General features: G+C 46.2%; 1 protein-coding gene across 1 annotated transcript in view; it reads right to left on the bottom strand.

The window, feature by feature from the left end:
- The window catches only part of MYO5C (myosin VC), a gene marked incomplete at its 5' end in the record, with an annotated part of 81998 nt that overhangs the window by 20243 nt on the left and 38507 nt on the right, over positions 1-23248 (bottom strand). The window contains 14 exons of the mRNA XM_080809728.1: positions 2695-2782; positions 6560-6728; positions 7977-8040; positions 8491-8584; positions 10252-10432; positions 11707-11787; positions 11873-11936; positions 12244-12337; positions 14144-14324; positions 16591-16654; positions 19183-19276; positions 20532-20696; positions 22121-22267; positions 22561-22726. Of these exons, the coding sequence (XP_080665854.1) occupies positions 2695-2782; positions 6560-6728; positions 7977-8040; positions 8491-8584; positions 10252-10432; positions 11707-11787; positions 11873-11936; positions 12244-12337; positions 14144-14324; positions 16591-16654; positions 19183-19276; positions 20532-20696; positions 22121-22267; positions 22561-22726 (1652 nt within the window). The remainder of the gene's footprint in view (positions 1-2694; positions 2783-6559; positions 6729-7976; positions 8041-8490; positions 8585-10251; positions 10433-11706; positions 11788-11872; positions 11937-12243; positions 12338-14143; positions 14325-16590; positions 16655-19182; positions 19277-20531; positions 20697-22120; positions 22268-22560; positions 22727-23248) is intronic.

Below are 23248 nucleotides of genomic sequence, written 5' to 3' on the forward strand. Positions count from 1 at the left end.
TTCAGATAAATGAAACTTGACTAATCCTGAAGAACTCCTCTGGTAGTGAGTCATGTCTGTGAGTCTATCCATGAGTATTGCTGCTGCTGGGAAGCTGGAGTTACCCTTAAAGAGAGCCTCATGAGAGCCAGCATGAATCCAGCACCGTGCAGATAAGAAAGCCAACCAAGATATTGCTTCTGTCTTTAAGACGCTGATGCCACAGTCAAGAAAACAAGATTCATGGAACAGTTGGTGAGCAAAGTACCAAACTGCATGATCCCAAGGGGATCTGTATTGGTTTCCTATGTGCTGTAACAATGTACCATAAAGTTAGTGGCTTAAAATACCACACGTTCTCCCAGAAGACTGAAATGGACCTCGCCTGTAGGACTGAAATCAAAGTGTCAGCAGAGCTGAGTTCTGGAAGCTCTGGGGGAGAATCCATCTCGTACCTTTCTCAGTTTCCGGAGGCTGTCTATACCCCTCGGCTTGTGGCCGTAACACTCTGACCTCTGCTTCCGTCACTGTGTCCCCCTCTCTCTCTGCTTCCATTGTCATATCACCTTCTTTCACTCTGGCATTTCTGTTGCCCTCTTATAAGGTCTCTTGTGATTGTACTGAGTCCCCCCAGATAACCCAGGGTAATCCCCCCATTGCAAGATCCTTAATTTAATCACATTGGCAAAAATCCCCTTTGCTGTGTAAGTAACACAGTCACAGGTCCTGGGGTTTGGGATGTGGACATCTTTGTGTGGGCCAGCGTCTTCCCTCTGGTCACCAAACACTCATGTCCATTCTGAGAGGAGATGTGATGACAGAAACAGAGGTTAGAGAGTCAGAAAGATTCTGAAGATGCTATGCTGTTGAATTTGAAAACGGAGGAAGGGACCCACAAGCCAAGAAATGCAGGTGGCTTCCAAAAGCTGAAAAGGCAAGGGAAAATCTTCTCCCCTAAAGCCTCGAGAAGGAACATAGCCCTGATGACATATTGATTGTAACTCTCTGAAAACCATTTTGGACTTCTGACCTTCAAAACCTTAAGACGATAAATTTGTGTTGTGTTAAGCCACTAATCTTATGCCAACTTGTTACAGCAGCTGTAGGAAATTAACACAGGGGCCATAAGAATTCACACAGAAGGGGATGGAACAAATGAAGGAGGCAGTACAGCAGTTAGGCCAAGAAGGATGAGAAGGGTCTGGTTGGTGGAAAACAAGGTGGTGCAGGTAACAAGTTACCATAACTTTCTTATTACTGTATGAGACTTTCTCCTGCTAATATACTAGCTCCGTTCCCTTGGAGACTAATCAAGGTAGGATATCAACTGTCTTACTAAGCAATACTGTTTATGTTAAGAATGGTGTCTGATTGGTACCCTGCATCTGGACCTGGAAGAATAAGAAAGGAAGCAGAACTATCCAATAAGCCCATTATACTCTGGGTATTCTTGAGTGTGGTGACTTGTATCTGGGCATGTTCCTTGCAGGGACTCTGGAAGCAAATGGCACCGATGGAGCGTTCAGAAGATGTTGGCTTCCTACCAAGAGTCATGTGGCCGAGCCTAGAAGCAGATGCTACAGCCCATTAGGCCCTCAGGTGACTGGATCCCTGCTGACGACTTGATGGCCCTCAGCGCCAGAGCCCTAGAGCTAAGTTGCTCCTGCATTCTTGACTCTCAGAAACTCCATGTTGCTATGTGTGTGTTGTTTAAAGTTCCTAAATTTGGGGATAGTTAGTTGTATGACAACAGATAACTAATACAGGAAGGGAAGCTAATGTACTCCACTTTAGCCCCATGGAACTGGAGGAGGTAGTAGAAAGGCAAAGGAGGTAGTCTTGGAGACAAAGAGGGCCTGGGACTGAGGAACAGAAGTGAGGAGTGGGAGGTGGATTTTGGAAATCCCTGTGTTGAGATGGTAGTTCATTCATTCTTTCCAACAACAGGGACACAATGGGGCCTTGGGAAGGGCAGACATGGTCCCTGCCTTCATGGGGAAGACTGACATTTATCATTAATGACTGAAAGAGAAAGATCCTCATGTTGGTGGTGGGTATTTTGAGACTGAGGTGAGAGTGGGGTAAATAACAGTAAAGGAGGTCTTCAAAGAAATGAAGAGAGAAAAAGGAACAGACAGTTAGAGATACAGACTTCGCTATCCAGGTTGGGAGGAAGAGGAAGCAATATGGAACCAGGATCAAGAGTGCAGAAGAGAGAAGTCAGAAAAGTTCAGTGACTCAGAAGCAGACGGAAGGTGGTGAGGGCATTCAAAGTGAGAAGTTCGGTCAATGTTCAGGACTCCTGTCTAGCTTCTTAATTCTCTACTTCTTTCTTGTAACAGAAATAGAGGTATTGAGCCTATGTAACTGGGAGAGGAAGAGAATTTCATAGCAGTTATATTGGAAACTTGTTCACAGTTTCATTTCTACTGGGGAACAGTTAATAGCAGATGAGGTTAGAAGTATTCATTACGGGGTGTCCCTTACAATTCCATGAGTGCATCTGCAATTATCTGAGGGCTGATGAGCTATCCTCTGACCCAAAGGATCTTTCCATTGGCCCATCACTGAGCCCTAAACTGCTCCCTCACAAACCGTCCCAGTTGAGAATCATTCCTTTGACTCTCAAAGACTCTGGACCACTTCAGGAAACAATGCATTGTTGACCTTATCTGACAGTTCAAAAGGCAGGAAAGGAAATGTTATTTTTCCTACCCTTTTCAGTCCTCTTGGTTAGAGTCTTGACTTGATCTTGTAGCTTTTTAATCACTCTGTCCTTCATGTCTAACTCTTCTTCAAGATCCTACAGAAATCAAAAGAAACAAAGACATTTGCTTAGAAGCATTTTAATCTGTGTTTTGGTAACAGCTTCATTAACATACCACCCAATTCACTTTGAAGGACACATCCGGTTGTTTTCTAAAGTCAGCTAGACAACCATCACCATCATCTAATTCTGGAACATTTTTGTCACACCAGAAAGAAATGTGTAACTTGTTCCCCTAGTCCCTTCCAGTCCTTGGCAATCACTGATCTACCTTCTGACTCTGTATTATTTGCCTCTTCTGGACACTTAACGTAAGTGGAATCATAAAATTGTGGCCTTTTGTGTCTGGCTTCTTTCACTTAGCATAATGTGTTCAAGTTTCATCAGTTTCAAGTATGTATCAGCCGTTCATTCCTTTTTGTGGCTGAATAATATCCCAGTGTATAGATAGGGCAGATTTATTCTGATCTATGTTTCCCTTAATGAAGTAACACCCATAATAAAGAATTGAAAAATACAAATGTATGAAAACAGGTTCTCTGGATATCAGAAACTGGAGGCAGAAAAATTGTAAAGATTTGGGTCCTGGCTTTGTGTTTCCTTCCTGATAAGGGGGTGCCCTTGCCCATGCAGAATTTGGCTCAGGAACCAGCAGAGTCCTGGATGCCTACAGATGAAAGGACAGAGTGTGGTAGGTTCTTCCTGATTTCTGAGGGTTTTGGCTCAGAAAGGATTCAGGCTTCTGAGATCCAGCAGTGCCTGGCATGCAGTCACTACAGCCAAGGAGCCCCTGGGGAGTCTTGGCACCAAGGGAAAATGCTATTTCTACGCTGTGACCACCTCTCCCCTGCTATGGTTCTGGGTCTCCGGCTAAACATGTTAGAACTTTTTCTGGCTTTACAAGTGAGGGTGTGGGTACAGTTTCCTCCCTCCTGTCTCAGTCCATCCTAAGATACTTCTAATAATAACAGTCACTAGTCGATGAGAACCAGGAGGAAACCACTGTTCATGTTTTGATTTATTTCATTCCTTTCTTTTGTTCTAATATGGCACATACATGTTTTATGAAATTGGGGTCATACTGCATATAAAGTTTTAAATTCTGTATTTTTCTCTCATTATATTGAAGATACTTTCCCATGTCATTGGCCATATATGCCAACTGTCATTTTAATACCTAAGTCATATGATACACAATTTATTCTATCCACTATTGTTGGATATGCATCCTTTTGCTATAATTAATAACACTATGATGAACACACTGAACAAAAATCTTTATTCACATATCTAATTACTTAGGATAGTAAGATATCAGAAATTGCATGACTGAGTCAAAAAGAATGTGGGGACGCCTGGGTGGCTCAGTGGGTTAAGCCGCTGCCTTCAGCTCAGGTCATGATCCCGGGGTCCTGGGATCGAGTCCCGCATCGGGTTCTCCGCTCCACGGGGAGCCTGCTTCCCCCTCTCTCTCTGCCTGCCTCTCTGCCTACTTGTGACCTCTGTCAGATAAATAAATAAAATATTAAAAAAAAAAAAAAAAGAATGTGATTCCACAGGGCACCTGGGTGGCTCAGTTGGTTAAGCATCTGCCTTTGGCTCGGGTCATGATCCCAGGGTGCTGGGATCAAGTCCCGCATTGGGCTCCCTGCTCCTCCCTCTCTCACTCCCCCTGCTTGTGTTCCCTCTGTCGTTGTGTCTCTCTCTGTCGAATAAATAAATAAAATCTTTAAAAAAAAAAAAAAAAGAATGTGATTCCAAAGGTTCATGACACTTGCTTCCAAATCACCCCTGAGAAAGTTGATGCCAGTTTCTATTCCCGGAAATCATGTGTGAGGGTGCCCCCTGCAAGGTGTTTTCAGCAGCACCGTAAGATCTCTATTACTTGAGGGGCGACAATAACATCTAGTTTTAATTTTTCATTTCTTTGATAAATAGTGAGATGATCACTAAAAGTTTTTTTTTTTCCTTTTTTAAAGAAGGATTTTTCTTTGACTCAAAAATCATGTCTAGGGCCAAATAGTGTCTCCTCAAAAAATTCATGTCTACTCAGAACCCCAGAACGTAACCTTATTTAGAAACAAAGTCTTTACAGTCGCAATTAAACTAAGGATCAATATGAGGTCATCTAGATTAGGGTGGGTCCTAAATCCAGTGAGATTCTCCTTCTAACAGAAAAGGACACAGAGAGATACAGCTGTATGAAGACTCAGGCAGAGTTCGGAGTTATGCTGCCCCAAACCCAGGAATGCTGGGAGCCACCATCAGCGGGAAGACACAAGGCAGGATTCTCCCCTAGAGATTTTGGAGGAGCATGGCCCCGTTTCACCTTGAATGGGACTTCTGCCCTTCACAACCGTGAGACCAAATTTTTGGTGTTTTAAGCCAGGCAATTTGTGCTAATCTGTTATGGCAGCTCTAGGAAACTAATACGGTGAAGTCCCTTTGTGGGCAAAATCCACCCCTTTATATAGAAATTATATTCTTTTGTTGTATATGCATACAACACTGAGGTTACTCACTGGCTCGGGCATACGCGGTTAGAGGGAATGTGCAGCTGTGAGCATTCCCCAGCTCTGTGCACCATGGCCTGGCCCTGCCTGGGAACAGAGCCACGCACACTGAGGGCTCCTGATGAGGGGCGATGAGTGGGCTTCGCTGCCCCCTCTGATGCTGGAGCATCAGAAACAAACTCCTACAAACCCCACACAGCTCAGGGGCTGACCTGCACGCCCACAGGGAGGGAGTGGACGTTCACGTGGGGCAAGATGCGCAACACCCATGACCCCCCACCTGCCCTCTCCCTGACTACCGGCTCTGGCTTAGGCCCCAGGGACGCGGGCTCCGGTGCGGAAGGCAGGACCACCTCTCCCAAAATCTCAGCAGCCAGTTGCTTATCTGCCATGACCCAAGGAAGCTACTCTCTGAGAAAGTCATATTCCCCTCAGAAAAAGACGGTCATCATCTAGGTGCCCCGACTGGAATTTGTTACTTTCTGTTAAATGGTAAGCTCTGTGGATTCCTCTGGATATAATTCCTCGTCAAAGCTAAATCCCAATCCTGAAAAATAGGATTTTACCCTATTGTGGTTTTCCTGTGCGATAAGAAATGGGGGGGCCCTGACAACAGGGTGCGGGGCCTGTTGGCCTGTCCAGACTGCCGACCACTACCTGGTGAGCCCTTCCCCGGTCACAGTCTTGGAGGCTGCCAGGCCAGGAAGGGGCCTTATCATGTCCGCCTCCCAGGAAAGTGCCCCATCTGCCACTACGGTGCTTCCCAGTCCTGTGGGTTTCACACACCAATCACATCTCCAAAGAATTGCTGGGGACTGACTTAGCGTTGCCTAATTTCATTTTGACCAGGGCATTTATAATTTGATGAAGATTTGAACAATTTAAAACATTTGCCATCTACCATCATGATCATTTCATAGAGGAACATTTTGACTTGAAAAATTGTAGGAAGGGCATACCCCCAAAGCAAGCGTGGCCCTTTAATGGGGAAAAGCTTGCTGTAGACCAGAACATCATCATCTCAGATGGGTGCCATCCCTGGGACAGCGCTCATCTCTCCTCTTGTTGTCCCTTTACTCTATTGGACACTTTCCTGGTGTGGCCCATGAAAGTCCCCAAGGCTCCCTAGCAGAAGCCCACAACCTGGAGACCACCCGTGTGCTGAGGTAAGGACACAGAGTGCTCTGACGGAAGCGGCTTTTGATCTGTAGCTGTTCACCGTGTGCTTCAGGTGGCATGTCCCCTCCTTTCAGTGATATCTGCACACAGTCCTTTATCAACAAGCTGGGAGAATTCTCACCCTGTTTTCCATAGTTAGACGAGATGCTTCCTGCCGGAAGGTACTCCTGACTTCACTCTCAGTTTCAAATTGTTTCTTCAAGTGCTCGCTGGCCTCCTGCATTTCTTGAATCTTACTGATCAGCTTCTCTTTCTCTTTGGTGTGTATTTCATTTTGGGCCTCTAGGGTCCTGAGAAAAAGATAAAGAAAATTTTGGCATCAGTTTGACCGTCATGGAGAAGTCACTCATTGTCATAGCAAACACTGATTATTTCCAAAGACAGAAAAATACTTGGGCCAACTGATGTGTAAAGTGAATAGTAGGGGTGCCTGGGTGGCTCAGTGGGTTAAAGCCGCTGCCTTCAGCTCAGATCATGATCCCAGGGTCCTGGGATCGAGCTCCGCATCGGGCTCTCTGCTCAGCGGGGAGCCTGCTTCCTCCCTTCTCTCTCTGCCTGCCTCTCTGCCTGCTCGTGATCTCTGTCAAATAAATAAATAAATCTTAAAAAAAAAAAATAAAGTGAATAGTACCTGAATAGGAAAGTCTCTTTGAGGTGGGGGTAGGGGTGGGAGTGAGGGTGGGGTGAAGATCAGGGCTGGCTGGGTATGGAGCTGCCCACGGTTGCCCCAGTCTCCTTAACTTGGTAAGAGATTCCTGCCTCCCCTCTGCCAAAGGATGCTGATGGCTGCCCCAGGACACCCACATCCACTCATACCCTTATGACCAAAAGTCCAGTGATTAGGTCCTATGTGAATGGCTTGGGGGCCAGACTCTCAAAAACCCAGGGAGAAGAGAAGTAGAGATCCAAGACTGTGTCTCGCCACTTTCCTACTATTTGGGACCCTCATTTCACCACCATCTTACCAATAAAGTCACATGACTAAAATGCTCCCTAGGACATAGGGCATCCATGTATGGCTCTGAAAGGTAAGTATGTCAGCCTGCTGGTGGCACAACATTTTCCCCACAAGGCTCCGCCTCAGCACCAGGCCCTCTGCAGGTCAGTTTGCACATCTGGGGGGATTATCTGCAAAGACTCTCTGTCACATGGATTTCAAGCCTGACCCTGCTCTGAGAAAATCTGTTCTCTCCCACACAATCTTATTTCAGCAGTTTTTTGAACAGATAATCCATGTTCTAAGGGCATAAAAGGTGAAAATTATGTCCCCACCACTGGGCACCAGCCATCCAGTTACCCTCCCTGGAACAAGCAATGTCTTGATTCCTGTATATTCTCCCTGGTGTGTTTGTGTGTGTGTATGTGTGTGGTATATACATATGTGTTTCTTTCCTTCACATCTGAATGGGAATAGATCATCTACCTTAATTAGCACCTTGCTTTTTTGGCTTTATAACATATCTTGGTTTCTCCCACAATTTCAGAAAAGAAAGCACTGCATGAGCAGGAGCTCGAAGAGCATACACGTTAACACTTACTTTCTTTGTGTTCCTTCCTCTTCTCGATTGTGGTTCAACTGATTAGACAATTCTTCCAGTTGGCCTGTAGCGGGAAGAACTGCCTTTACTTTGGGGTCCACATCACGTTTTGATTTACATTGGGTCTTGCTTTGAAACAGTCCTAAGCTGTTTCCTGCTTGAGATTAGGTTTTGTCTGGTCTGAACAATAAAATTTTCAAAGCCATTATTCCAAAATTGTGATATTCCACATAAAAATCTGGTTTTCTGGCCTTTCTTTAAAGATAGGGATATCAAGCAACACTGGGGCCAGTATTGCCACTTGGCAACAATCAACGGAGCTTGGAGGCCACCGTACCTCTAAATGCCTTGCCCCTTACAGTCCCCTCCACTCAGCCCACTTCTCACATTTATGTCACCTGGTTGCGCCTCTGGAGAACCAGAGTTTGAGATGCTGAGGTATAATGACTTCTCTATCATTTCCTGGACACAGGAATCCATTTTCTAGAAGCAGTTTCATGACAGTTTCAGTTACCTTTCATGCTTTCTGTTTGTTCATTCAGGCGGATTTCCAGATCTTGCTTCTGTTTCTCCAGTTCTGAAATCTGCTGTTTAAAGTCTGGGATCATCTTTAGAGAAGAATTAGAAATATTTGAATATGAAACGCTTTTGTCTGTGAGCTTCAAAATCTCAGAGCTTCTCGGAAGCAAACTAGACCATGTAGGTGTCTAACCCCAGGGAGCATATGTCAGGTTCGGCTGTGTAGGAGGGCCAGCCAAGGCATTAGCCTGGTTTGGCATTATGATTTCTTACCTCAAGATCTAGAGAGTCACAAGCAACACCAGCATGTCTGGAGGGAGTGGCTCTCACACAGCTATACCCGTGATATCACCGGGCTCTCCCCGGGGGAGAAGGAAGTACACTGTCTGGGAAACTGTGTGGGGGCTCTGCTGTGGTGAGCCAGCCTCTTCGGCCCAAGCCCAGAAAGGTCATATCCCCATCTAGGAACACGAAAATCATCTCAAAGAGGTCCCCCTGCGCCCTGTGAATTCTAGGTAGGGTACTGCTCTGTTAGTGGAGGTCTGGAATGATCCAGTATGTTTCATGATCCTCTGTCCTTGTCTGTCTGTGTATTTCTATAAATGTCACTCACATCCACCCTCAATCAGGTAAATAGCTTTTCTGTCATCCAAGTGTATGAAAACACGTGTGCCTCTGAAGTACATGTGAAGAATACTGGTTTGTGCATTTGGATGCATGTTCTGCATTGTTCCTCAGTAAAGGTTCATCCAAAAAATAAACAAAGACATGAAGGCCCTTAACCACTGCTGCACACATCTGCTGTGCCCACAGCCACATCTCACTGGCGACATAGCCTGGAGATGTCCTAATACTCTCAGGTTAGGCAGAGGAGAAGGAAAGCTGAGACAGGGTAGCCTGTGAGGTGGGGTCTTAGGAAAGCATGGTATCCTGGAAGGCGGCAGAACAAACAGCAGGGAGGAAGACGGAGTGATTAACATCACCTAATGTTGCTGAGAGATAAGATGGGGGTGAAAAGGAACACTCTGGGCTCAGCCCGTGTGCAGGCACGTTGGTCAGTGGTCGGGGCTTAGCACAGATCGGCATGGCTGTGGGGGAGTTGGGAGGTGAGTGCAGAAATCCATCAGGTGGCCACCGAGAAGCCTGGCCAGCTCCCCGCAGAGAAATGGGGTGGTGGCTACAGGCGATGTGGGGTTAAGAAAGGGAAGTTCTTCGAGTCAGGAGATTCCTCCAGGATTTCTCCAGGGCTGAGGCTTGAGTTAGAAGAAAGGATGAGGTTCCATTGTGTAATGGTTAGCACTCTGGACTCTGAAGAAAGGATGAGACAAACACCGGGGGCAGGGGGCAGTGGGGAAGACAGGCATCACGGAAGAGAGAAGTCCTTGAGAAAATGAGATGAGAAGCACAAGGAGAGGGAGAGACCTAAAAACATGCCCCACCCCAGAGTTCTCCCTCTACCTTAGCATTTTTTGTCACTTCCCAAGAGGTTCGGGCTAGACTTAAAATACACAGATTTAAAAATACAGGTGCACATCACAGAATTGGGACCCATCCCCTGGTAAATAAACCCACTCTCAAATCAAAGTGCTCTCCAGCCCAGGGTAACTTTATAGTTGTATCTTCGGACCCAACTATTTCACTCCTAGAAAACATAATTCTGATCCATCATTTACTGCCAAGAAACTGAATTTTATTCCACTGTCAAATGATATCTCTAGAATAATGGCCATCCCCGGGGCCCATGGCTAGCCCGTACCATGTTCTCCGATGTTAGCCTGGTAACTTCATGACGGATACTTTCATTGATGTCAGTCTCTTCTCTGAATAATTTCTGCAGGTGGTTGATCTCTTGACTTAGGTGCACCACTTTGAAGTTCAAAGCTTCGATCTCCTTTTCATAGGCGTCCTTCTGGGACTGGAAATGGCTCTCCAACACGCTGTCAGAGGAGGGGGGCCAAGAAGTGAACCACATGGTCTGTGTTCTGCTGGGCTGCTGACCGTGAGCATGCATGTGCGCAGCAGTTAGGAAAATTCACAGCAAGAGCCACGCTAAGGACACAAAGTTTATGTGTACACACATAGTGACAGGCTACGGAATTTGGTACAGAGAATTATAAAATCCTTCTAGCCAGTTAGGAAGCATTATGTGGCATTAATATGCAGTTAACGGGGGCACCTGGGTGGCTCAGTGGGTTAAGCCTCTGCCTTTGGCTCAGGTCATGATCTCAGGGTCCTGGGATCGAGCCCCGCATCAGGCTTTCTGCTCAGCGGAAAGCCTGCTTCCCGCACCCCCCCCCCCCGCCGCCTGCCTCTGCCTACTTGTGATCTCTATCAAATAAATAAATAAATAAATATGCAGTTAACGGTAAGAAAATTTTAGACATTATTAAAATTACATGTTATTAGTTTAAGAATATGTTTGGTGTGCAACGATAGTAAATATTCATTAAGTATGCATGTGTCAGACTCAGAATGTACAGCACCAACAGTGAACCCCGACATAAACTACTGACTCAGGGTGATAATGACTGATCAACGTAAGTTCATCAAGTTTAACAAACGTACCACTCTGGTGGGGGTTACCAACACTGGTGGTGTGGGGGAGGGGAGGGAAATCTCTGAGAAATCTCTGTACTTTCTGCTAAATTTTGCCATGGACCTGAAATTGCTTTAAAAGATAAAGTTTGCGGGGCACCTGGGTGGCTCAGTAGGTTAAAGCCTCTGCCTTTAGCTCAGGTCAGGATCTCAGGGTCCTGGGATCGAGCCCCGCATTGGGCTCTCTGCTCAGCGTGTAGCCTGCTTCCTCCTCTCTCTCTCTGCCTGCCTCTCTGTCTACTTGTGATCTTTGTCTGTCAAATAAATAAAATAAAAATAAATAAATAAAAGATAAAGTTTGCAAATAAAAGATTACAGCAAACTTCTTTAAAAATTTAAACATAGTTATATCTCTATAGCAATGCTGGCTAACTTATTTGGTATCATCCGTTTTCCCTGTACAGATTACAGGTTTTACGACTCAGGAGTTTATCCTATAAAAAGATTGCTTTTCTTTATTAAGCTCATTACTTAATTCTTGAAATATTTCCAGCTATTATTAGATCATCCCACTACAAGGAATTTCCTTTGTGTCGAATCTGTGGAAGGTAAACTTTTGACTTTCTAATATTTATTATCTCTGAAAATCAAAAAGAACTCTGGGGGAGTTTCTTACTGTGTTGCTTTCTTTAGTCCTTCATAAGCAAACCAAAGTTCTCCATCCTCATTTAAATGTTCCAAATCTTCCAACGAGAGCCTGGAAAATAAGGGGAGTAAGAAAACCAATCATCTCACTCATGTGCAAAATGATTCTAAAGGTTTGGTAATGCAAAAATGATTACCTGCTTCTAACATCTTCAATGTCGTAACTTTCAAGAAGTTGTTTGGTGATCTCGGACATCTTTTCTGGGAGGAAAAGGCAGAGCTGGTATAAATGACATTTCTGCATGATTTTTCTTCTCCCATTCCCTTTTTTGGTCCCACTTTTCTAGATTTCACACAACTAACCATACCATCAGCTAACTTAGCAGCTGTTCAACCAATCAACTAAACAACCTACCAGCTATGACATCAACCAGCTATTCAACCTGCCACATGTCCAACCAACCAGCAAACCAACCGGGCTCATACCAAAGGATATATTTCCTTAGCGATGACGCCCGTGATAGACTGGGTCTGTGCCCATGGGCTCAGTGACTCTTATTTTTCTTACCTCTCATTTCCCGTTTCTGTGACTGCACGTGTTTCTCCACATCTATCTTCTGTGTCTGAAGTAGCTCTATCTCCTTTTCAAACTCAGAGATTGTCTGTATCATGGCAGTGACCATACCGGGTGAAGAAGAAGTAGATATTATGGCTTATGCCAGACAAAGAATACTAATACAGTATTCTGCATCTACCCAAGATAGCCTCACCCAGCTAGCGTCTTATTAAATCATCACTGCCCACACATCGTGGCCTTGAAGTATGTTTCACTGCTCAAAATGTGGCTACTTATTCCCAGATGTAGTCGGTTGTAGCAATAGAATTGGTTTCCTTACTACATAAAGGGAAAAATAGCTCCTTACTTCAAGGTCGGGCTGGGCTGGCCTGGGGAGGAAGGGGGCCCAAGAGGAGTAAAACCTAAGGGGCTAAATTCTCTTTCACTGGTACGATGAACTCTTGCGGCAGAGCCAAGGGTACCCGGGAGGCTGGGAGTTTGCCAAGGAGGAGCACAGGTTGTGGGGAAGAGGCTGTGTTCTGTCTTTATTACGCTGTGAGGCCAGCCTGAGTAAGGATCACAGGTGTGAGGGATTGTAGCTCTGGGAGATATGCAGCGGGAAATAACCCTGCCTTGATATTTTCTCAGTTTGTCTAAGTGTTTAAGGGCCATAGCTCCAGTTTCCTCGGAGGGTGAGGAGGGAGATCCAACTGACATTTACCAATCACTTCACATACATGACCTCTTCCTTATAATAGGCTCCTTGGTGATGGAGTAATAATTTACAGATGAGAAAACCGGGGTGACAGAGGGGAAATGGCACGCTCAGGGCCACACAGAGAAGCTGATGGGGCCCCAGGACCGTCCAATCCAAAAGCCCTGCTCTTGGTAACATTTCGGCAAATGTTCCAAGTCAAAGATGTGCTTGCTTCCAGACTGATGATGTTTATTTTCTGTGAAAATCGGATGAATCTTAATATACCACATCAGAAGGTTTGGGCCACATTTCCTACCAAAGAGGAAGTGCAGACAAATAGTGGGTCTCACTCAAGGGCAGCCCTATGATGTCCCAAGATGCAGACTAGGCAGAGGACACGACTCCCAGGGATTGACGCGAGCCTCGTGTGGCTCCTAAGAGTGAAGCAGTAAGAGCAATACATGGTCTTCCCTGATTCCACGGTCCAAACTCTTCCTTCTCAATGACAGGAAACTGGAGCCCAGAGGATGTGGACAGCTCTCTTGTCAAGAAATGACCTAGATGGGATTCCTCTAGTTCTTCTAAGCCATGCATGGCTATTCCAAGACCATTACAGCAAACATTTGCATAATCTTAACAACATTCTACCAACACGCATTTCACTTATTTAGTGGAAGCTTAAAAGCTTTCTAAACTCACACTGAAATATTTTGCACTGAAGAACACAGGGACACTTGGGTATGTGTTTTCTGGTGTAGGGAAGGAATTCAGTTAAGCCTCGACCGTCCAAGCAGGGATCACTGCTTTTGTGGATTTTCTGATAACAATTTAAAAGATTCTGATAATAAGGTAATTTAATTTTAAGACAGGTGTTTATAGAACTATAACAACATGATGGAATGTGTAAGAAGGGTTCACATCAATTTATCATTTAATCTGGAAGTGTTCTCTAGGTCAGCATATTTGAATAACTTCATTTAATTTCAAAAGAGTTAGAAAGCTGACTTTTAAAATATGAAAACCAATGACTGGTGAGTCAAAGGCAACTTGGGGGTTCCTCCTTAGAAGAACTGAAGGGATCAGGGTCCTTTTGATTTTGGCCTTTATTCAGATGCTCTTAGCTATCTGACCCCATGGGACTGTGGAAGTGCCCCCTCCGTGCAGCTCACACGGCACAGCCAGGGAGCTCATCTGCAAGCGGGAAGCGCCTTCTACCTTTGCCTGCTTTCTCAGTTGGGCCACCTCCCCCTTTAAGCCATCGGAGGTGACCCGCTCTTCCTCTAGCTGGTGCTGCAGGTGCGTTTTCTCCACTCTGAGAGCTTGAATATCTTCTTTCAAAGACCAGATCTGCTTCTCATAGTCTTGTGTTCTCAGTTCAAAACTTTTTTCAAGAAGTCTAGATGCCAAAGAAAAGAAATGAGTAATTGAGAATTTCTCTAAAGTCTTTACCATGAATTAGAACAAGACATCATTTTGAAAGTAATGAGAAGAAACTCGGAAAGGAGACAAGTTAATTAGGATCCACTGTGACAGTTCCAACAGACAATGGCCTTACTTTTAGCTGCCAGTTTCCTGTCCCCTTACATTAGGGAAGCTTCTTACACCTTCCAATCTGAGAAATGTAGCTCTACTCTGATCACACAGAGGAGACATAGGATAGGGAGGCTGAACTCCAAGACTCAGCAGTGGTGGGATACTCCATTTCTGAAGCCACCCTAGTTCCGTGGGGTTCCCTGTGGTCTCTTGGAGAGGCCCCGTCCCTCCTCAAAGACCTTGGCACAGTCTGCCACACCCTGGCCCCTGCTGCGTTCTAAGGATCCTGGAACTCAAGGATTCCAAGGATCCTGGCAGGTCCTAAATAAGTTAATACAGCCATTTAACATGTCAGAGGGCCAGCCCTTCAATGTTCTACAATAACCTGCAGCAAATCCAGGTGCCTGAAAGTCCATGGAAACCCAATTCCTGGGACGCCTGGGTGGCTCAGTGGGTTAAGTGTCCACCTTTGGCTCAGGTCATGATCTCAGGGTCTTGGGATTGAGTCCCGCATCGGGCTTCTTGTTCAGCGGGGAGCCTGCTTCCCCCTCTGCCCCACCCCCTGCTTTTTCCTCTCTCTTTCTCTCTGACAAATAAAATCTTTAAAAAGAAAGAAAGAAAGAAAGAAAGAAAGAAAGAAAGAAACCCAATTCCTTGTGAGATGATTGCTCTATTAAATATGGGGTGACTGACCAAGAAAAAAACCAAAGAGAGACATGACCTAGACCAGCCCATTGTAGCCCAGAGGGTCCAGTCAGAACGGAAGTAGTCCCAAGGGCTCCATGAGTTTATGAAATCATCGCTCTACTGGCCAAGCTCTCATCTTTGCTTGTTTTATGACTGGCTTCCGTAGCACAAAGGGAGAACCCCCAGGAGGAGAGTCACATTCCCAGTAGGTTTGTGTTTCATTTCCTTTCACAGATATTAACAAACTTCTTAACTTTGTTCTCGGGAGTTTCAAGAAACCACAGTGCTCCTAAGAGGACAGTAGAGCACTTGTAAAAGAGCAAACTGCAGCCAGACGTCCATGCTGAAAGGATTGCAGACTTGTACCTATGCGGGCTGGGAGCCACCCACAGGCTGCCGGCATCTGGGCGTCCCTCAAGGGTTGTGACAGGGGCTAAGACGTCCCCAGTCAGCTGAAAGGACCAGACCATGCTACAGGTGGGAGCTGATGAGGATGGTGAAGAACTTGAAGTGACGTGGCCTCAGCCTGCCTCTCCAAACCCCTTCTCCAAATGATTGCTCCCAAGTGGCCCTAGTGCACAGTGGAGGCCAAAAACTGAGCTCCTTTCCTGGAGTTGAGTGTTCATTGACAAACAAAATTTTCAAGGTGAAGAACCCAATCTCCCTGTTCTAAAACTCACATAGGATTGTGAAACACGTATCTGGTAACTCTTGGAGCTCTTAGGTATGTTCCCGCCACTAACAATTTGGCATCCTGCTCCTTACTAAGACTCAGGCTCCTCTGCCAACCAGGCTTGGAAGGCATATGTCCTTCCACCCAGCTCCGAGCCTTCCAGCCCCCAACTGAAATATGCCAAGGATATTTTGTCTCTCCCCAACACCCTGCAACATGTCCCTACTTTAAGATCTAAGAGCTCTGAGTTGACTCTCTAAGAGAGGGGAGTGTAGACTGCAGACTTTGCAGATTAGCAGGGCGTTTGGTACTGAGCTAGGGCAGGTGGGGCTGGTAGAGTACAAGGTCACGGGGACCTGCTTCAACTATTGTGAGGTGGGTTCCATCCCTTATTGTCTGGGGCAAGAGTCAAGTTAACAGACACAATAGACAGGAGAGGGAGGCAGGCTTATTTCCTAGGCAATAATTTTACTTCTTGGACTTGATGGAAGCTGAAAGGGATGGCCGTGTCTGAACTTCTGTCTTAGCCATTAAGGGAAAGCGAGAAATTCCCGGGGGTCCACCGCCCACCGCTGAAGGACCGGAGACGGGCCTGAAAGGTGCACCCTGGGGGCCTCGGCTCTCACACATCTGAGTCCCTCGCCTCCTACAAATATTCACCTCCCAGCTTTCCTGTATCTGTGACCTGCTATCAGCAAGCTGAGAAGCAAAATATAAAACAGGAGAGAGAGAAGGAAGCAGTAACTTGAAGGCAAACTAGATTACATACATTCTCTGTTGTTGCTCTTTTTGCACATCATCAAAGAGCTGCTTGGTGAGGTCATCCATCTTTTCTGTGAAGAGAGAACGCCCTTTGAAATATGCCTGCAAACCAGTACCTTGAAGGCGTCATGTCACACGTAAGAAAGTGTGGCTGTGAGAACAATCATGGGCTACTTGGGATGGGTAGTACTGAAGATGGGAGGGTAACGGTCACTTTTTATAATTTAGAAATTAGAAATACAGGCAAGAAGGGGAAATAATAATTCTCACAAACTGGTCATGCTGGAAATGTGTGAATAGTTTCATTTATAGTACTTTTTTGGTCTGGGTATTACTTGTTTAAAAAGGCATATTGGCTTTGAGACAATGTATATGACTATTAAAAGCACACAGAAACCCTTCGGGAAGGACAATGGTCAGTTTATGATGGGGTTTCAGTCTTGGTACTGTCAACACTTCAGATGGAGAATACCTTGTTGTGGAGAGGAGGCCGTCCTGTGTGGTGACCACCCAAACCATCTCTGATGAGGCCATATGTCCCCCGAGAGGGAGAGGGAAGCCAAAGTGGTTCTCTTGGCTCATCATGGTCATCATTCACAATAACCAAGAAAACGATTAAGTGTCTGTCTTCATCTGGGGAAGAGGAAGTCTGACAAAGCTGCTGTTGCCTTTCAGCACAAGAGTCTCCAACAACAAACAGTAGGTTGAGGCAACACTGGGCAGCCGGAAGCCACGGACGTTGTGAAGCCGTGACAGTCCCAGGTTTCCAACACACCCACACACAACAGGTGCCTTGAAAACGGGGTAACCCATCAAAGCCTGACATCTCTATCTGTACTTCGTTGACATCCCATCCTTGACTTCTACCTCACTTCTGAATCCTGCCCCAGAAGGGAGCCCCAGGAGGAGGTGATGAAAGCTACCCTGAATTACTTGATTTAAAAAAAAAAAGAAATAAAACAAAAAACCAACAGTATTCAAATGAGTTATCAAATGTCCCTGAACCAAAAGGACTGTCTCAGAACGTCATGATTCAACCAGAAGATACTAGAAAAATGTTTAAGCTCTAATTTAGAAGCCAGCATATTTGATATAATTTCAATTTTTACTTCACTCACAGCTTTCGTTCTGGTGCTTACTAAATCTTAGACCATTTGCCAAGGGGTGAAAAAGCTGCCCTAGTGTGACTTTCTTTCTGGGAGCCACGGATGGTGTCCATGTTGGAATCTCAAAAAGGGGAAATGTGTGGTAACATCCCTTAGTCACAGGTCCCAGGGTAAGCAAAGGCTGGTGCTTTTCACACAACACTGTTCGCCACATGTAGAGAGACCCACAGGATAAGCACTTTATGAACACTGGGTTTGAACGTTTTCAGGCACTTTTTAGAAGGAAATATAAAATTATGGACCCAAACATGTCAGTGCTGTCAAATATGTACTTCTCAGGACACATTTGTAGGAATTTAAATGTTCTTATGGGAAAAATCACTTAGAGTTAGAAGAAAGAGCAAAATATACCCAGGAGCCATATATCGTAATAAAAAACACCAGAGGTTTCCTCAGGTTTGCTGTGACCACATGTGCCCATCAACGTCCACATCATTTGTCCTCAGAGACCCGGTGGACACCACATGTCATCTGGAGCAGGAGGTCACTCCTGGGCTTGGCATCCCCTGAACCACCTTTCCTGCTCAGCTGGTCAGGACTCGAGGTATTTATTTCCTCCTCCTGACATGTGTTTCTCCGCACCCTGACCTGCACCCCCGGGCTCCTCTGGACCCTGGTGTATCCACTGCCTGCTAGGCTTCCGGTGTGTGCCAGATCCCCAGGCCTGAGCTATCAAGGCCCTGCTGCCCCATCAGGGCTCACAGAGAAGAGCTCCGGACAGTACAGAGAAGCAAGTGTGGTCATTTCCACCATCTGGACGGGAACCATCAGGTTCCCGTTCCCACTGGGATTGAGCAAGTGCCTACAGTTAGCCTCTGAGTGAGACAGAGCTAGGCTCAGGGTGCCTGTTTCACGCCCCTGAATGAAAGGAATACCACTGGTTCCCAGGGGCTGCATCAGAAAGCTCAGGGGGCTACGGCTCAAGGGCTCAGCAGGGCCTGCCCTCACAGCCAGGGCAGGAGCCGGGGGAAGTGACCGCTTACACCAAGTCATTCAGACAGATCTGAAATTTGACTACAGACCCTTGGCCAGCAGCAGCATTACCCTACCTGTGCACCAGATCGCCACAAAGGTTTCCAATGACCCACGTCTGAACCATCCCAGCCGCACCAGGCACAGACACCACCTCCTGATGGAAGGGTTCCAGGCTGACAGCCCAGCCATCTGTATTTTGCAAATGGTCTCAGTCCCTGAGACAGGGACTGCTGTGCCATCGGACAAAAGATGGGAATGAAACAGAAGAATCTGTAGGGTAACGTTCCCACAACTTAAATATAGTTGCTCCTTGCCAAGCAAAAAGCATTCTCATTTCACTGGGAATGCATCACAGATTCCTGATTCTACCTAAAACTCAGTTCACGCCAACAGATATTTCCCGAACGCCTGGACAGGTGAGCACGTGAGAGCACGCCTCGGGCTGCCGTGGGCTCTACCTTTCAGCTCTTCGGTCTTCTCTTGGAGCCGCAGCTCTATTTGCTCCTTTTGTATTTCCAGTTCTGAATTATGCTTCTGAAGCTTCGCCAGTTTCTAGGGAGGGAAGAAAAAAAGCTTTTTAAAGAAACCTCAATTTAAGTTTTGTCACCACAGCCTTTCTTGGTAAAAGACTGCATTTTTGCCCATCCATCCATCTGTCCATTCATCCGTCTGTCCATCTCAGCTCCTATCCATGGCTGACAGCCAGCGCCAGCCCGCTGCAGGATGCTACATTGCATCTCACACAGGGGATCCGTGTGACTTCACAGACACGGTTCTTAACCCGGCCAGGCAATGACTGAAGTCAAGGAGAAACCACCAAATCCAAGGTCTCCTCAAAGTAAGAAAATGCCTCTATCCTTTTCTGGAAGCTTCTCAATAGCCAAGGTATGCATCTATTTAATAGGCTATAAATAATTTATGATAGAAAGTGGAACCACACTTTGAGAGTATTATTACTCAGGAGGAATGTGTGATCAAGACAGAAGCTCTATTATCTTAGCTTCTCCTACTAAAGTATTTGTTGAACCGGCAGCTGGGGCCACTTGGTGCTGATGGCTGCTGACGGGCAGTGCATGCCACGGGAGGGGGCCCTGGGGCTCCAGGCTGCCCCAAACCTGGGTGCCGTAGGACTTTGGAAAGTACAGGAGAGTGGAGGGTAATAAACACCACTGCTTCAGAGAACGGCAGCTCACACTTGTGCGGGTCTCCACGGCAGGCACATGGCTAAATGATTTCATCTGACAACTTTATCCTCACAAGGACTCTGTCAGTCCCTTTTTGTTACTCCCATCTTACATCAGAGAGGGTAGGGGACTTGTCCAAGGTTGTTCAACCCGATGGCAGCAAAGACGAGATCTGAGCCGGGGACATCTGATCTCTGTCTACTGCTCATTTTACTTGACTACAGAGATGAAAACCTGCCCCAAACTTTGCACTGCTGTTCTGGGGAAGATGCTTCAGGGCATGCTCCAGAAGGACAAGTGACAGGGGACCAAGATCCTCATGGAATAGAGATAAGCATCTAGCCAGAGTTCCTTCGCTTTAAAAGGGCTTTCATCACTTCACAATAGTTGAAAAAAAAGGAAACCTTATGTTGTATATCTTGAAGCATGAGCCTCCTCCCCTTCCCCCAGATTCTAGGCCTTTGATCTCCCCTCCCCTGAAAGGTAGACCTCCCTTTGTTGATGGAAGCCAAGAGCAAAATCTGATCTGTTCTGCAGAAATCTGCTTTGTGGGAAAATGCTGTCCCGTGACCTCTTGCCCAGAAAGACTCGCATGGATTTCCATAATCACGACCAGCACAGACCTCTTCCATGGCGGCCTTGTATTTCTTCCCCTTCTCCTCATAACTGTGCCTGTGGGCAGCTGCTTTGTCCAGCTCGGATTCCAGTTTCTGAATCTTCTCTGTGTCACCGGCCCGAAGAGCGGCGAGGCTGGTCAGCTTCTCCACCAGCCCATGGTTCTCTTTGTTCTAGAGGAAAAAACAGCAGATATTTGGGGGTTTATCCAAAATAAAGAAGCAATTCCATTTGCCTCTCACAACATTTGACATGGCATCTAGACCTATCAGGGCTTATCTACACTGATCACAGTTTTAATTACGACTGCACGTATGAGCGTCTTCATCCCACAGCAAATAGCAAGGCAGACGTGGTCAGGCAAACTTCCTGAGCTGATGGCACTGTGAGCGCAGGACCAGCCCAATCCTGGAGCTCAAAGACAACCCTAGTGCTGTGGGATACACTGTGTCCCCTGTTGTCCCCCAAAGTCACATATGACAGTCCTAATACCCAACACCTCAGAACATGACTATATTTAGAGATAGGGTCTTTAAAGACAAAATTAAGGTAAAATGAGGTCATATCGGTAGGCCCTAATCCAGTATGACTGGTGTCCCTATAAGAAGAGATTAGGACACAGACACTGAGGGAAGACGGCCATCTGCAAGTTAAGAAGGGACAACTCAGTAGAGACCAACTCTGCCAACACTTTGATCTTGGCCTTCTAGCCTCCAGAACTGTGACAAAAGAAATGTCTTTTGTGTAGGCCACACGGGCTGTGGGCATTTGTTACGGCAGCCCCAGCAAACGAACATACCCAGGGTGGAGCCCTGGCAGCGTCAGGACCCCCAGGGGCCCTCCTTCCAGCTGTCGCTGCAGCGTTTTGGTACTGGTCTGCGCAAGACCCAGAAGGGGCAGGCCTGCCGCACAAGTGCAAATAAGGAAAAACTGCATCCAAACCTCAAGGGGTTTTTTGCACATTTACCCATTCGCTAAGGACTCCTAAGGCTCCGTTCCTGACAAAGTTTTAAGTTTCCCCTAGAAGAATCTCAGTATTGTTTGGGACAGGCCCAGAAGTGAGTTTTATAGATCTGGACCCTACATATGACACAGCCCTTCCCCACTGACTAAGAGCATGTAGATTTTTGTTTCCTACCAGTGGAGATGGTATGAGAAGTCTCCCTGAAATAGGCAGGGCTGCAGTTAGACCATATAGACCTTTGGGCAAATTAAAAAGGAGCAACTTCTCTGAGCCAATGCAGACCTAAGGGAGCATGGCTTAGCATGTGGACATCTTTGTGCAGGTGAGAAAAAGGCACTCCTGTCTCAGGGCAGCTTTGTACCAGGACACATGTGTTGGCAAAAGCAAAGTTAGCCTGGATTTCAGCCTCACTTACACTCTTCAGCAGCTGACCTTGTGCAGTGTACAACCTATACAACCACATGGAGCAGCCTTTTAGAGTGTACTTCTGTTTTCTGAATAAGGTGGTACACATAATCTATCTGAACTTCCTAACATGGGCATAAATCTTAATAGCGCTAGCTAAGGAATTGGCCCAGGACAAAATAAATCAGTTGGAAAAATACATATGAAAGATACATTATGAACACCTACCTGATCCTCTAGCTTTTTCTGCAAATGCTGGACCCTGTAAGTGAGCTGAATGTTGAGCACAAATCGTCGGATACTCTGGAATCTGCGTCTGGCCAGCCACGCCCGTGCGTATTTCTGTAGGATCACAGCCTTGTGTTCCTCCAGCATCTTTAAAATAAGATTTTTTGAAACATGGATTGGTTCCCCACTGTTTCTCTCATCAAATCCTCCAACATTGAAAGACGCAACTATTAAAATATTCTCACAGCATAAAATACAAATTTCTTGTAATTAACCCACAGAGTCCTATTATACCTAGACTTCTGAAATGATGACCAAACCGACCCTTAGCGGACATACACAAACACTCAGATACCAGCAATCCACACTCTCTACAAAGGCCTTCCTGCAGAAAAAGACCATCTCACTATGACTAAGAAAGTGCAGGGTCTCAGCCGTACCTTTCGGTACCTCCTCCTTGCCAGGAGTCCTCTGGTGTAGGCCTGGATGGTGATGGCAGCCACGCGGATCAACTGGTACAGACTGCGGACAAGATACCCACGACAGTACTTCTGAATGATGATGGCGGCCCATGCTTCTTTCAAGGCTGTCGCCGTAATAGCTTTCCTTGGTTAAAAAGAATGCGGAGTGGACCTGTTATCCACAGAGCCCTGGTTTCTGCACAGTGATGAGCTGGTGCACATTTTCCCCCCACTGAAGAACAGTCAAATGTTTTGCAAATCTACCGTTAAACTCTAGAACTCATTGAATCTAACACCCGTTGGAAGTCAGTCTCCTCAGCTTCCGTTCACCCTGATCTAAATGTGGGCCTGCTCCAGGCCAGGGGAACAACGTGGCAACTTGCACACTCTCCACATTCAGGCTGGTCAATTCACGGTTGCTCACATATGTGAGAAGAAAACTGGGTTTTGGCAGTGCACCTGCTTATTCAGCCTGGTGGGGAATCATGGAACAGCTCTAGATCAGGGCTTTGCAAACTACAGTCTGGGGACCAATTCTGCAGCCTGCCACCTGTTATTGTCCAGTGTTATGGGGACACAGCCATGTCTGTCATCTGTATATTATCCATGCCTAGCAACAGCAAAGTTGGAGAGTTGTGAGAAACTGGCCCCCAAAGTCCGAGAATAT

This window comes from Martes martes (genome assembly GCF_963455335.1).
Source record: "Martes martes genome assembly, chromosome: 7".
NCBI lineage: Eukaryota > Metazoa > Chordata > Mammalia > Carnivora > Mustelidae > Martes > Martes martes.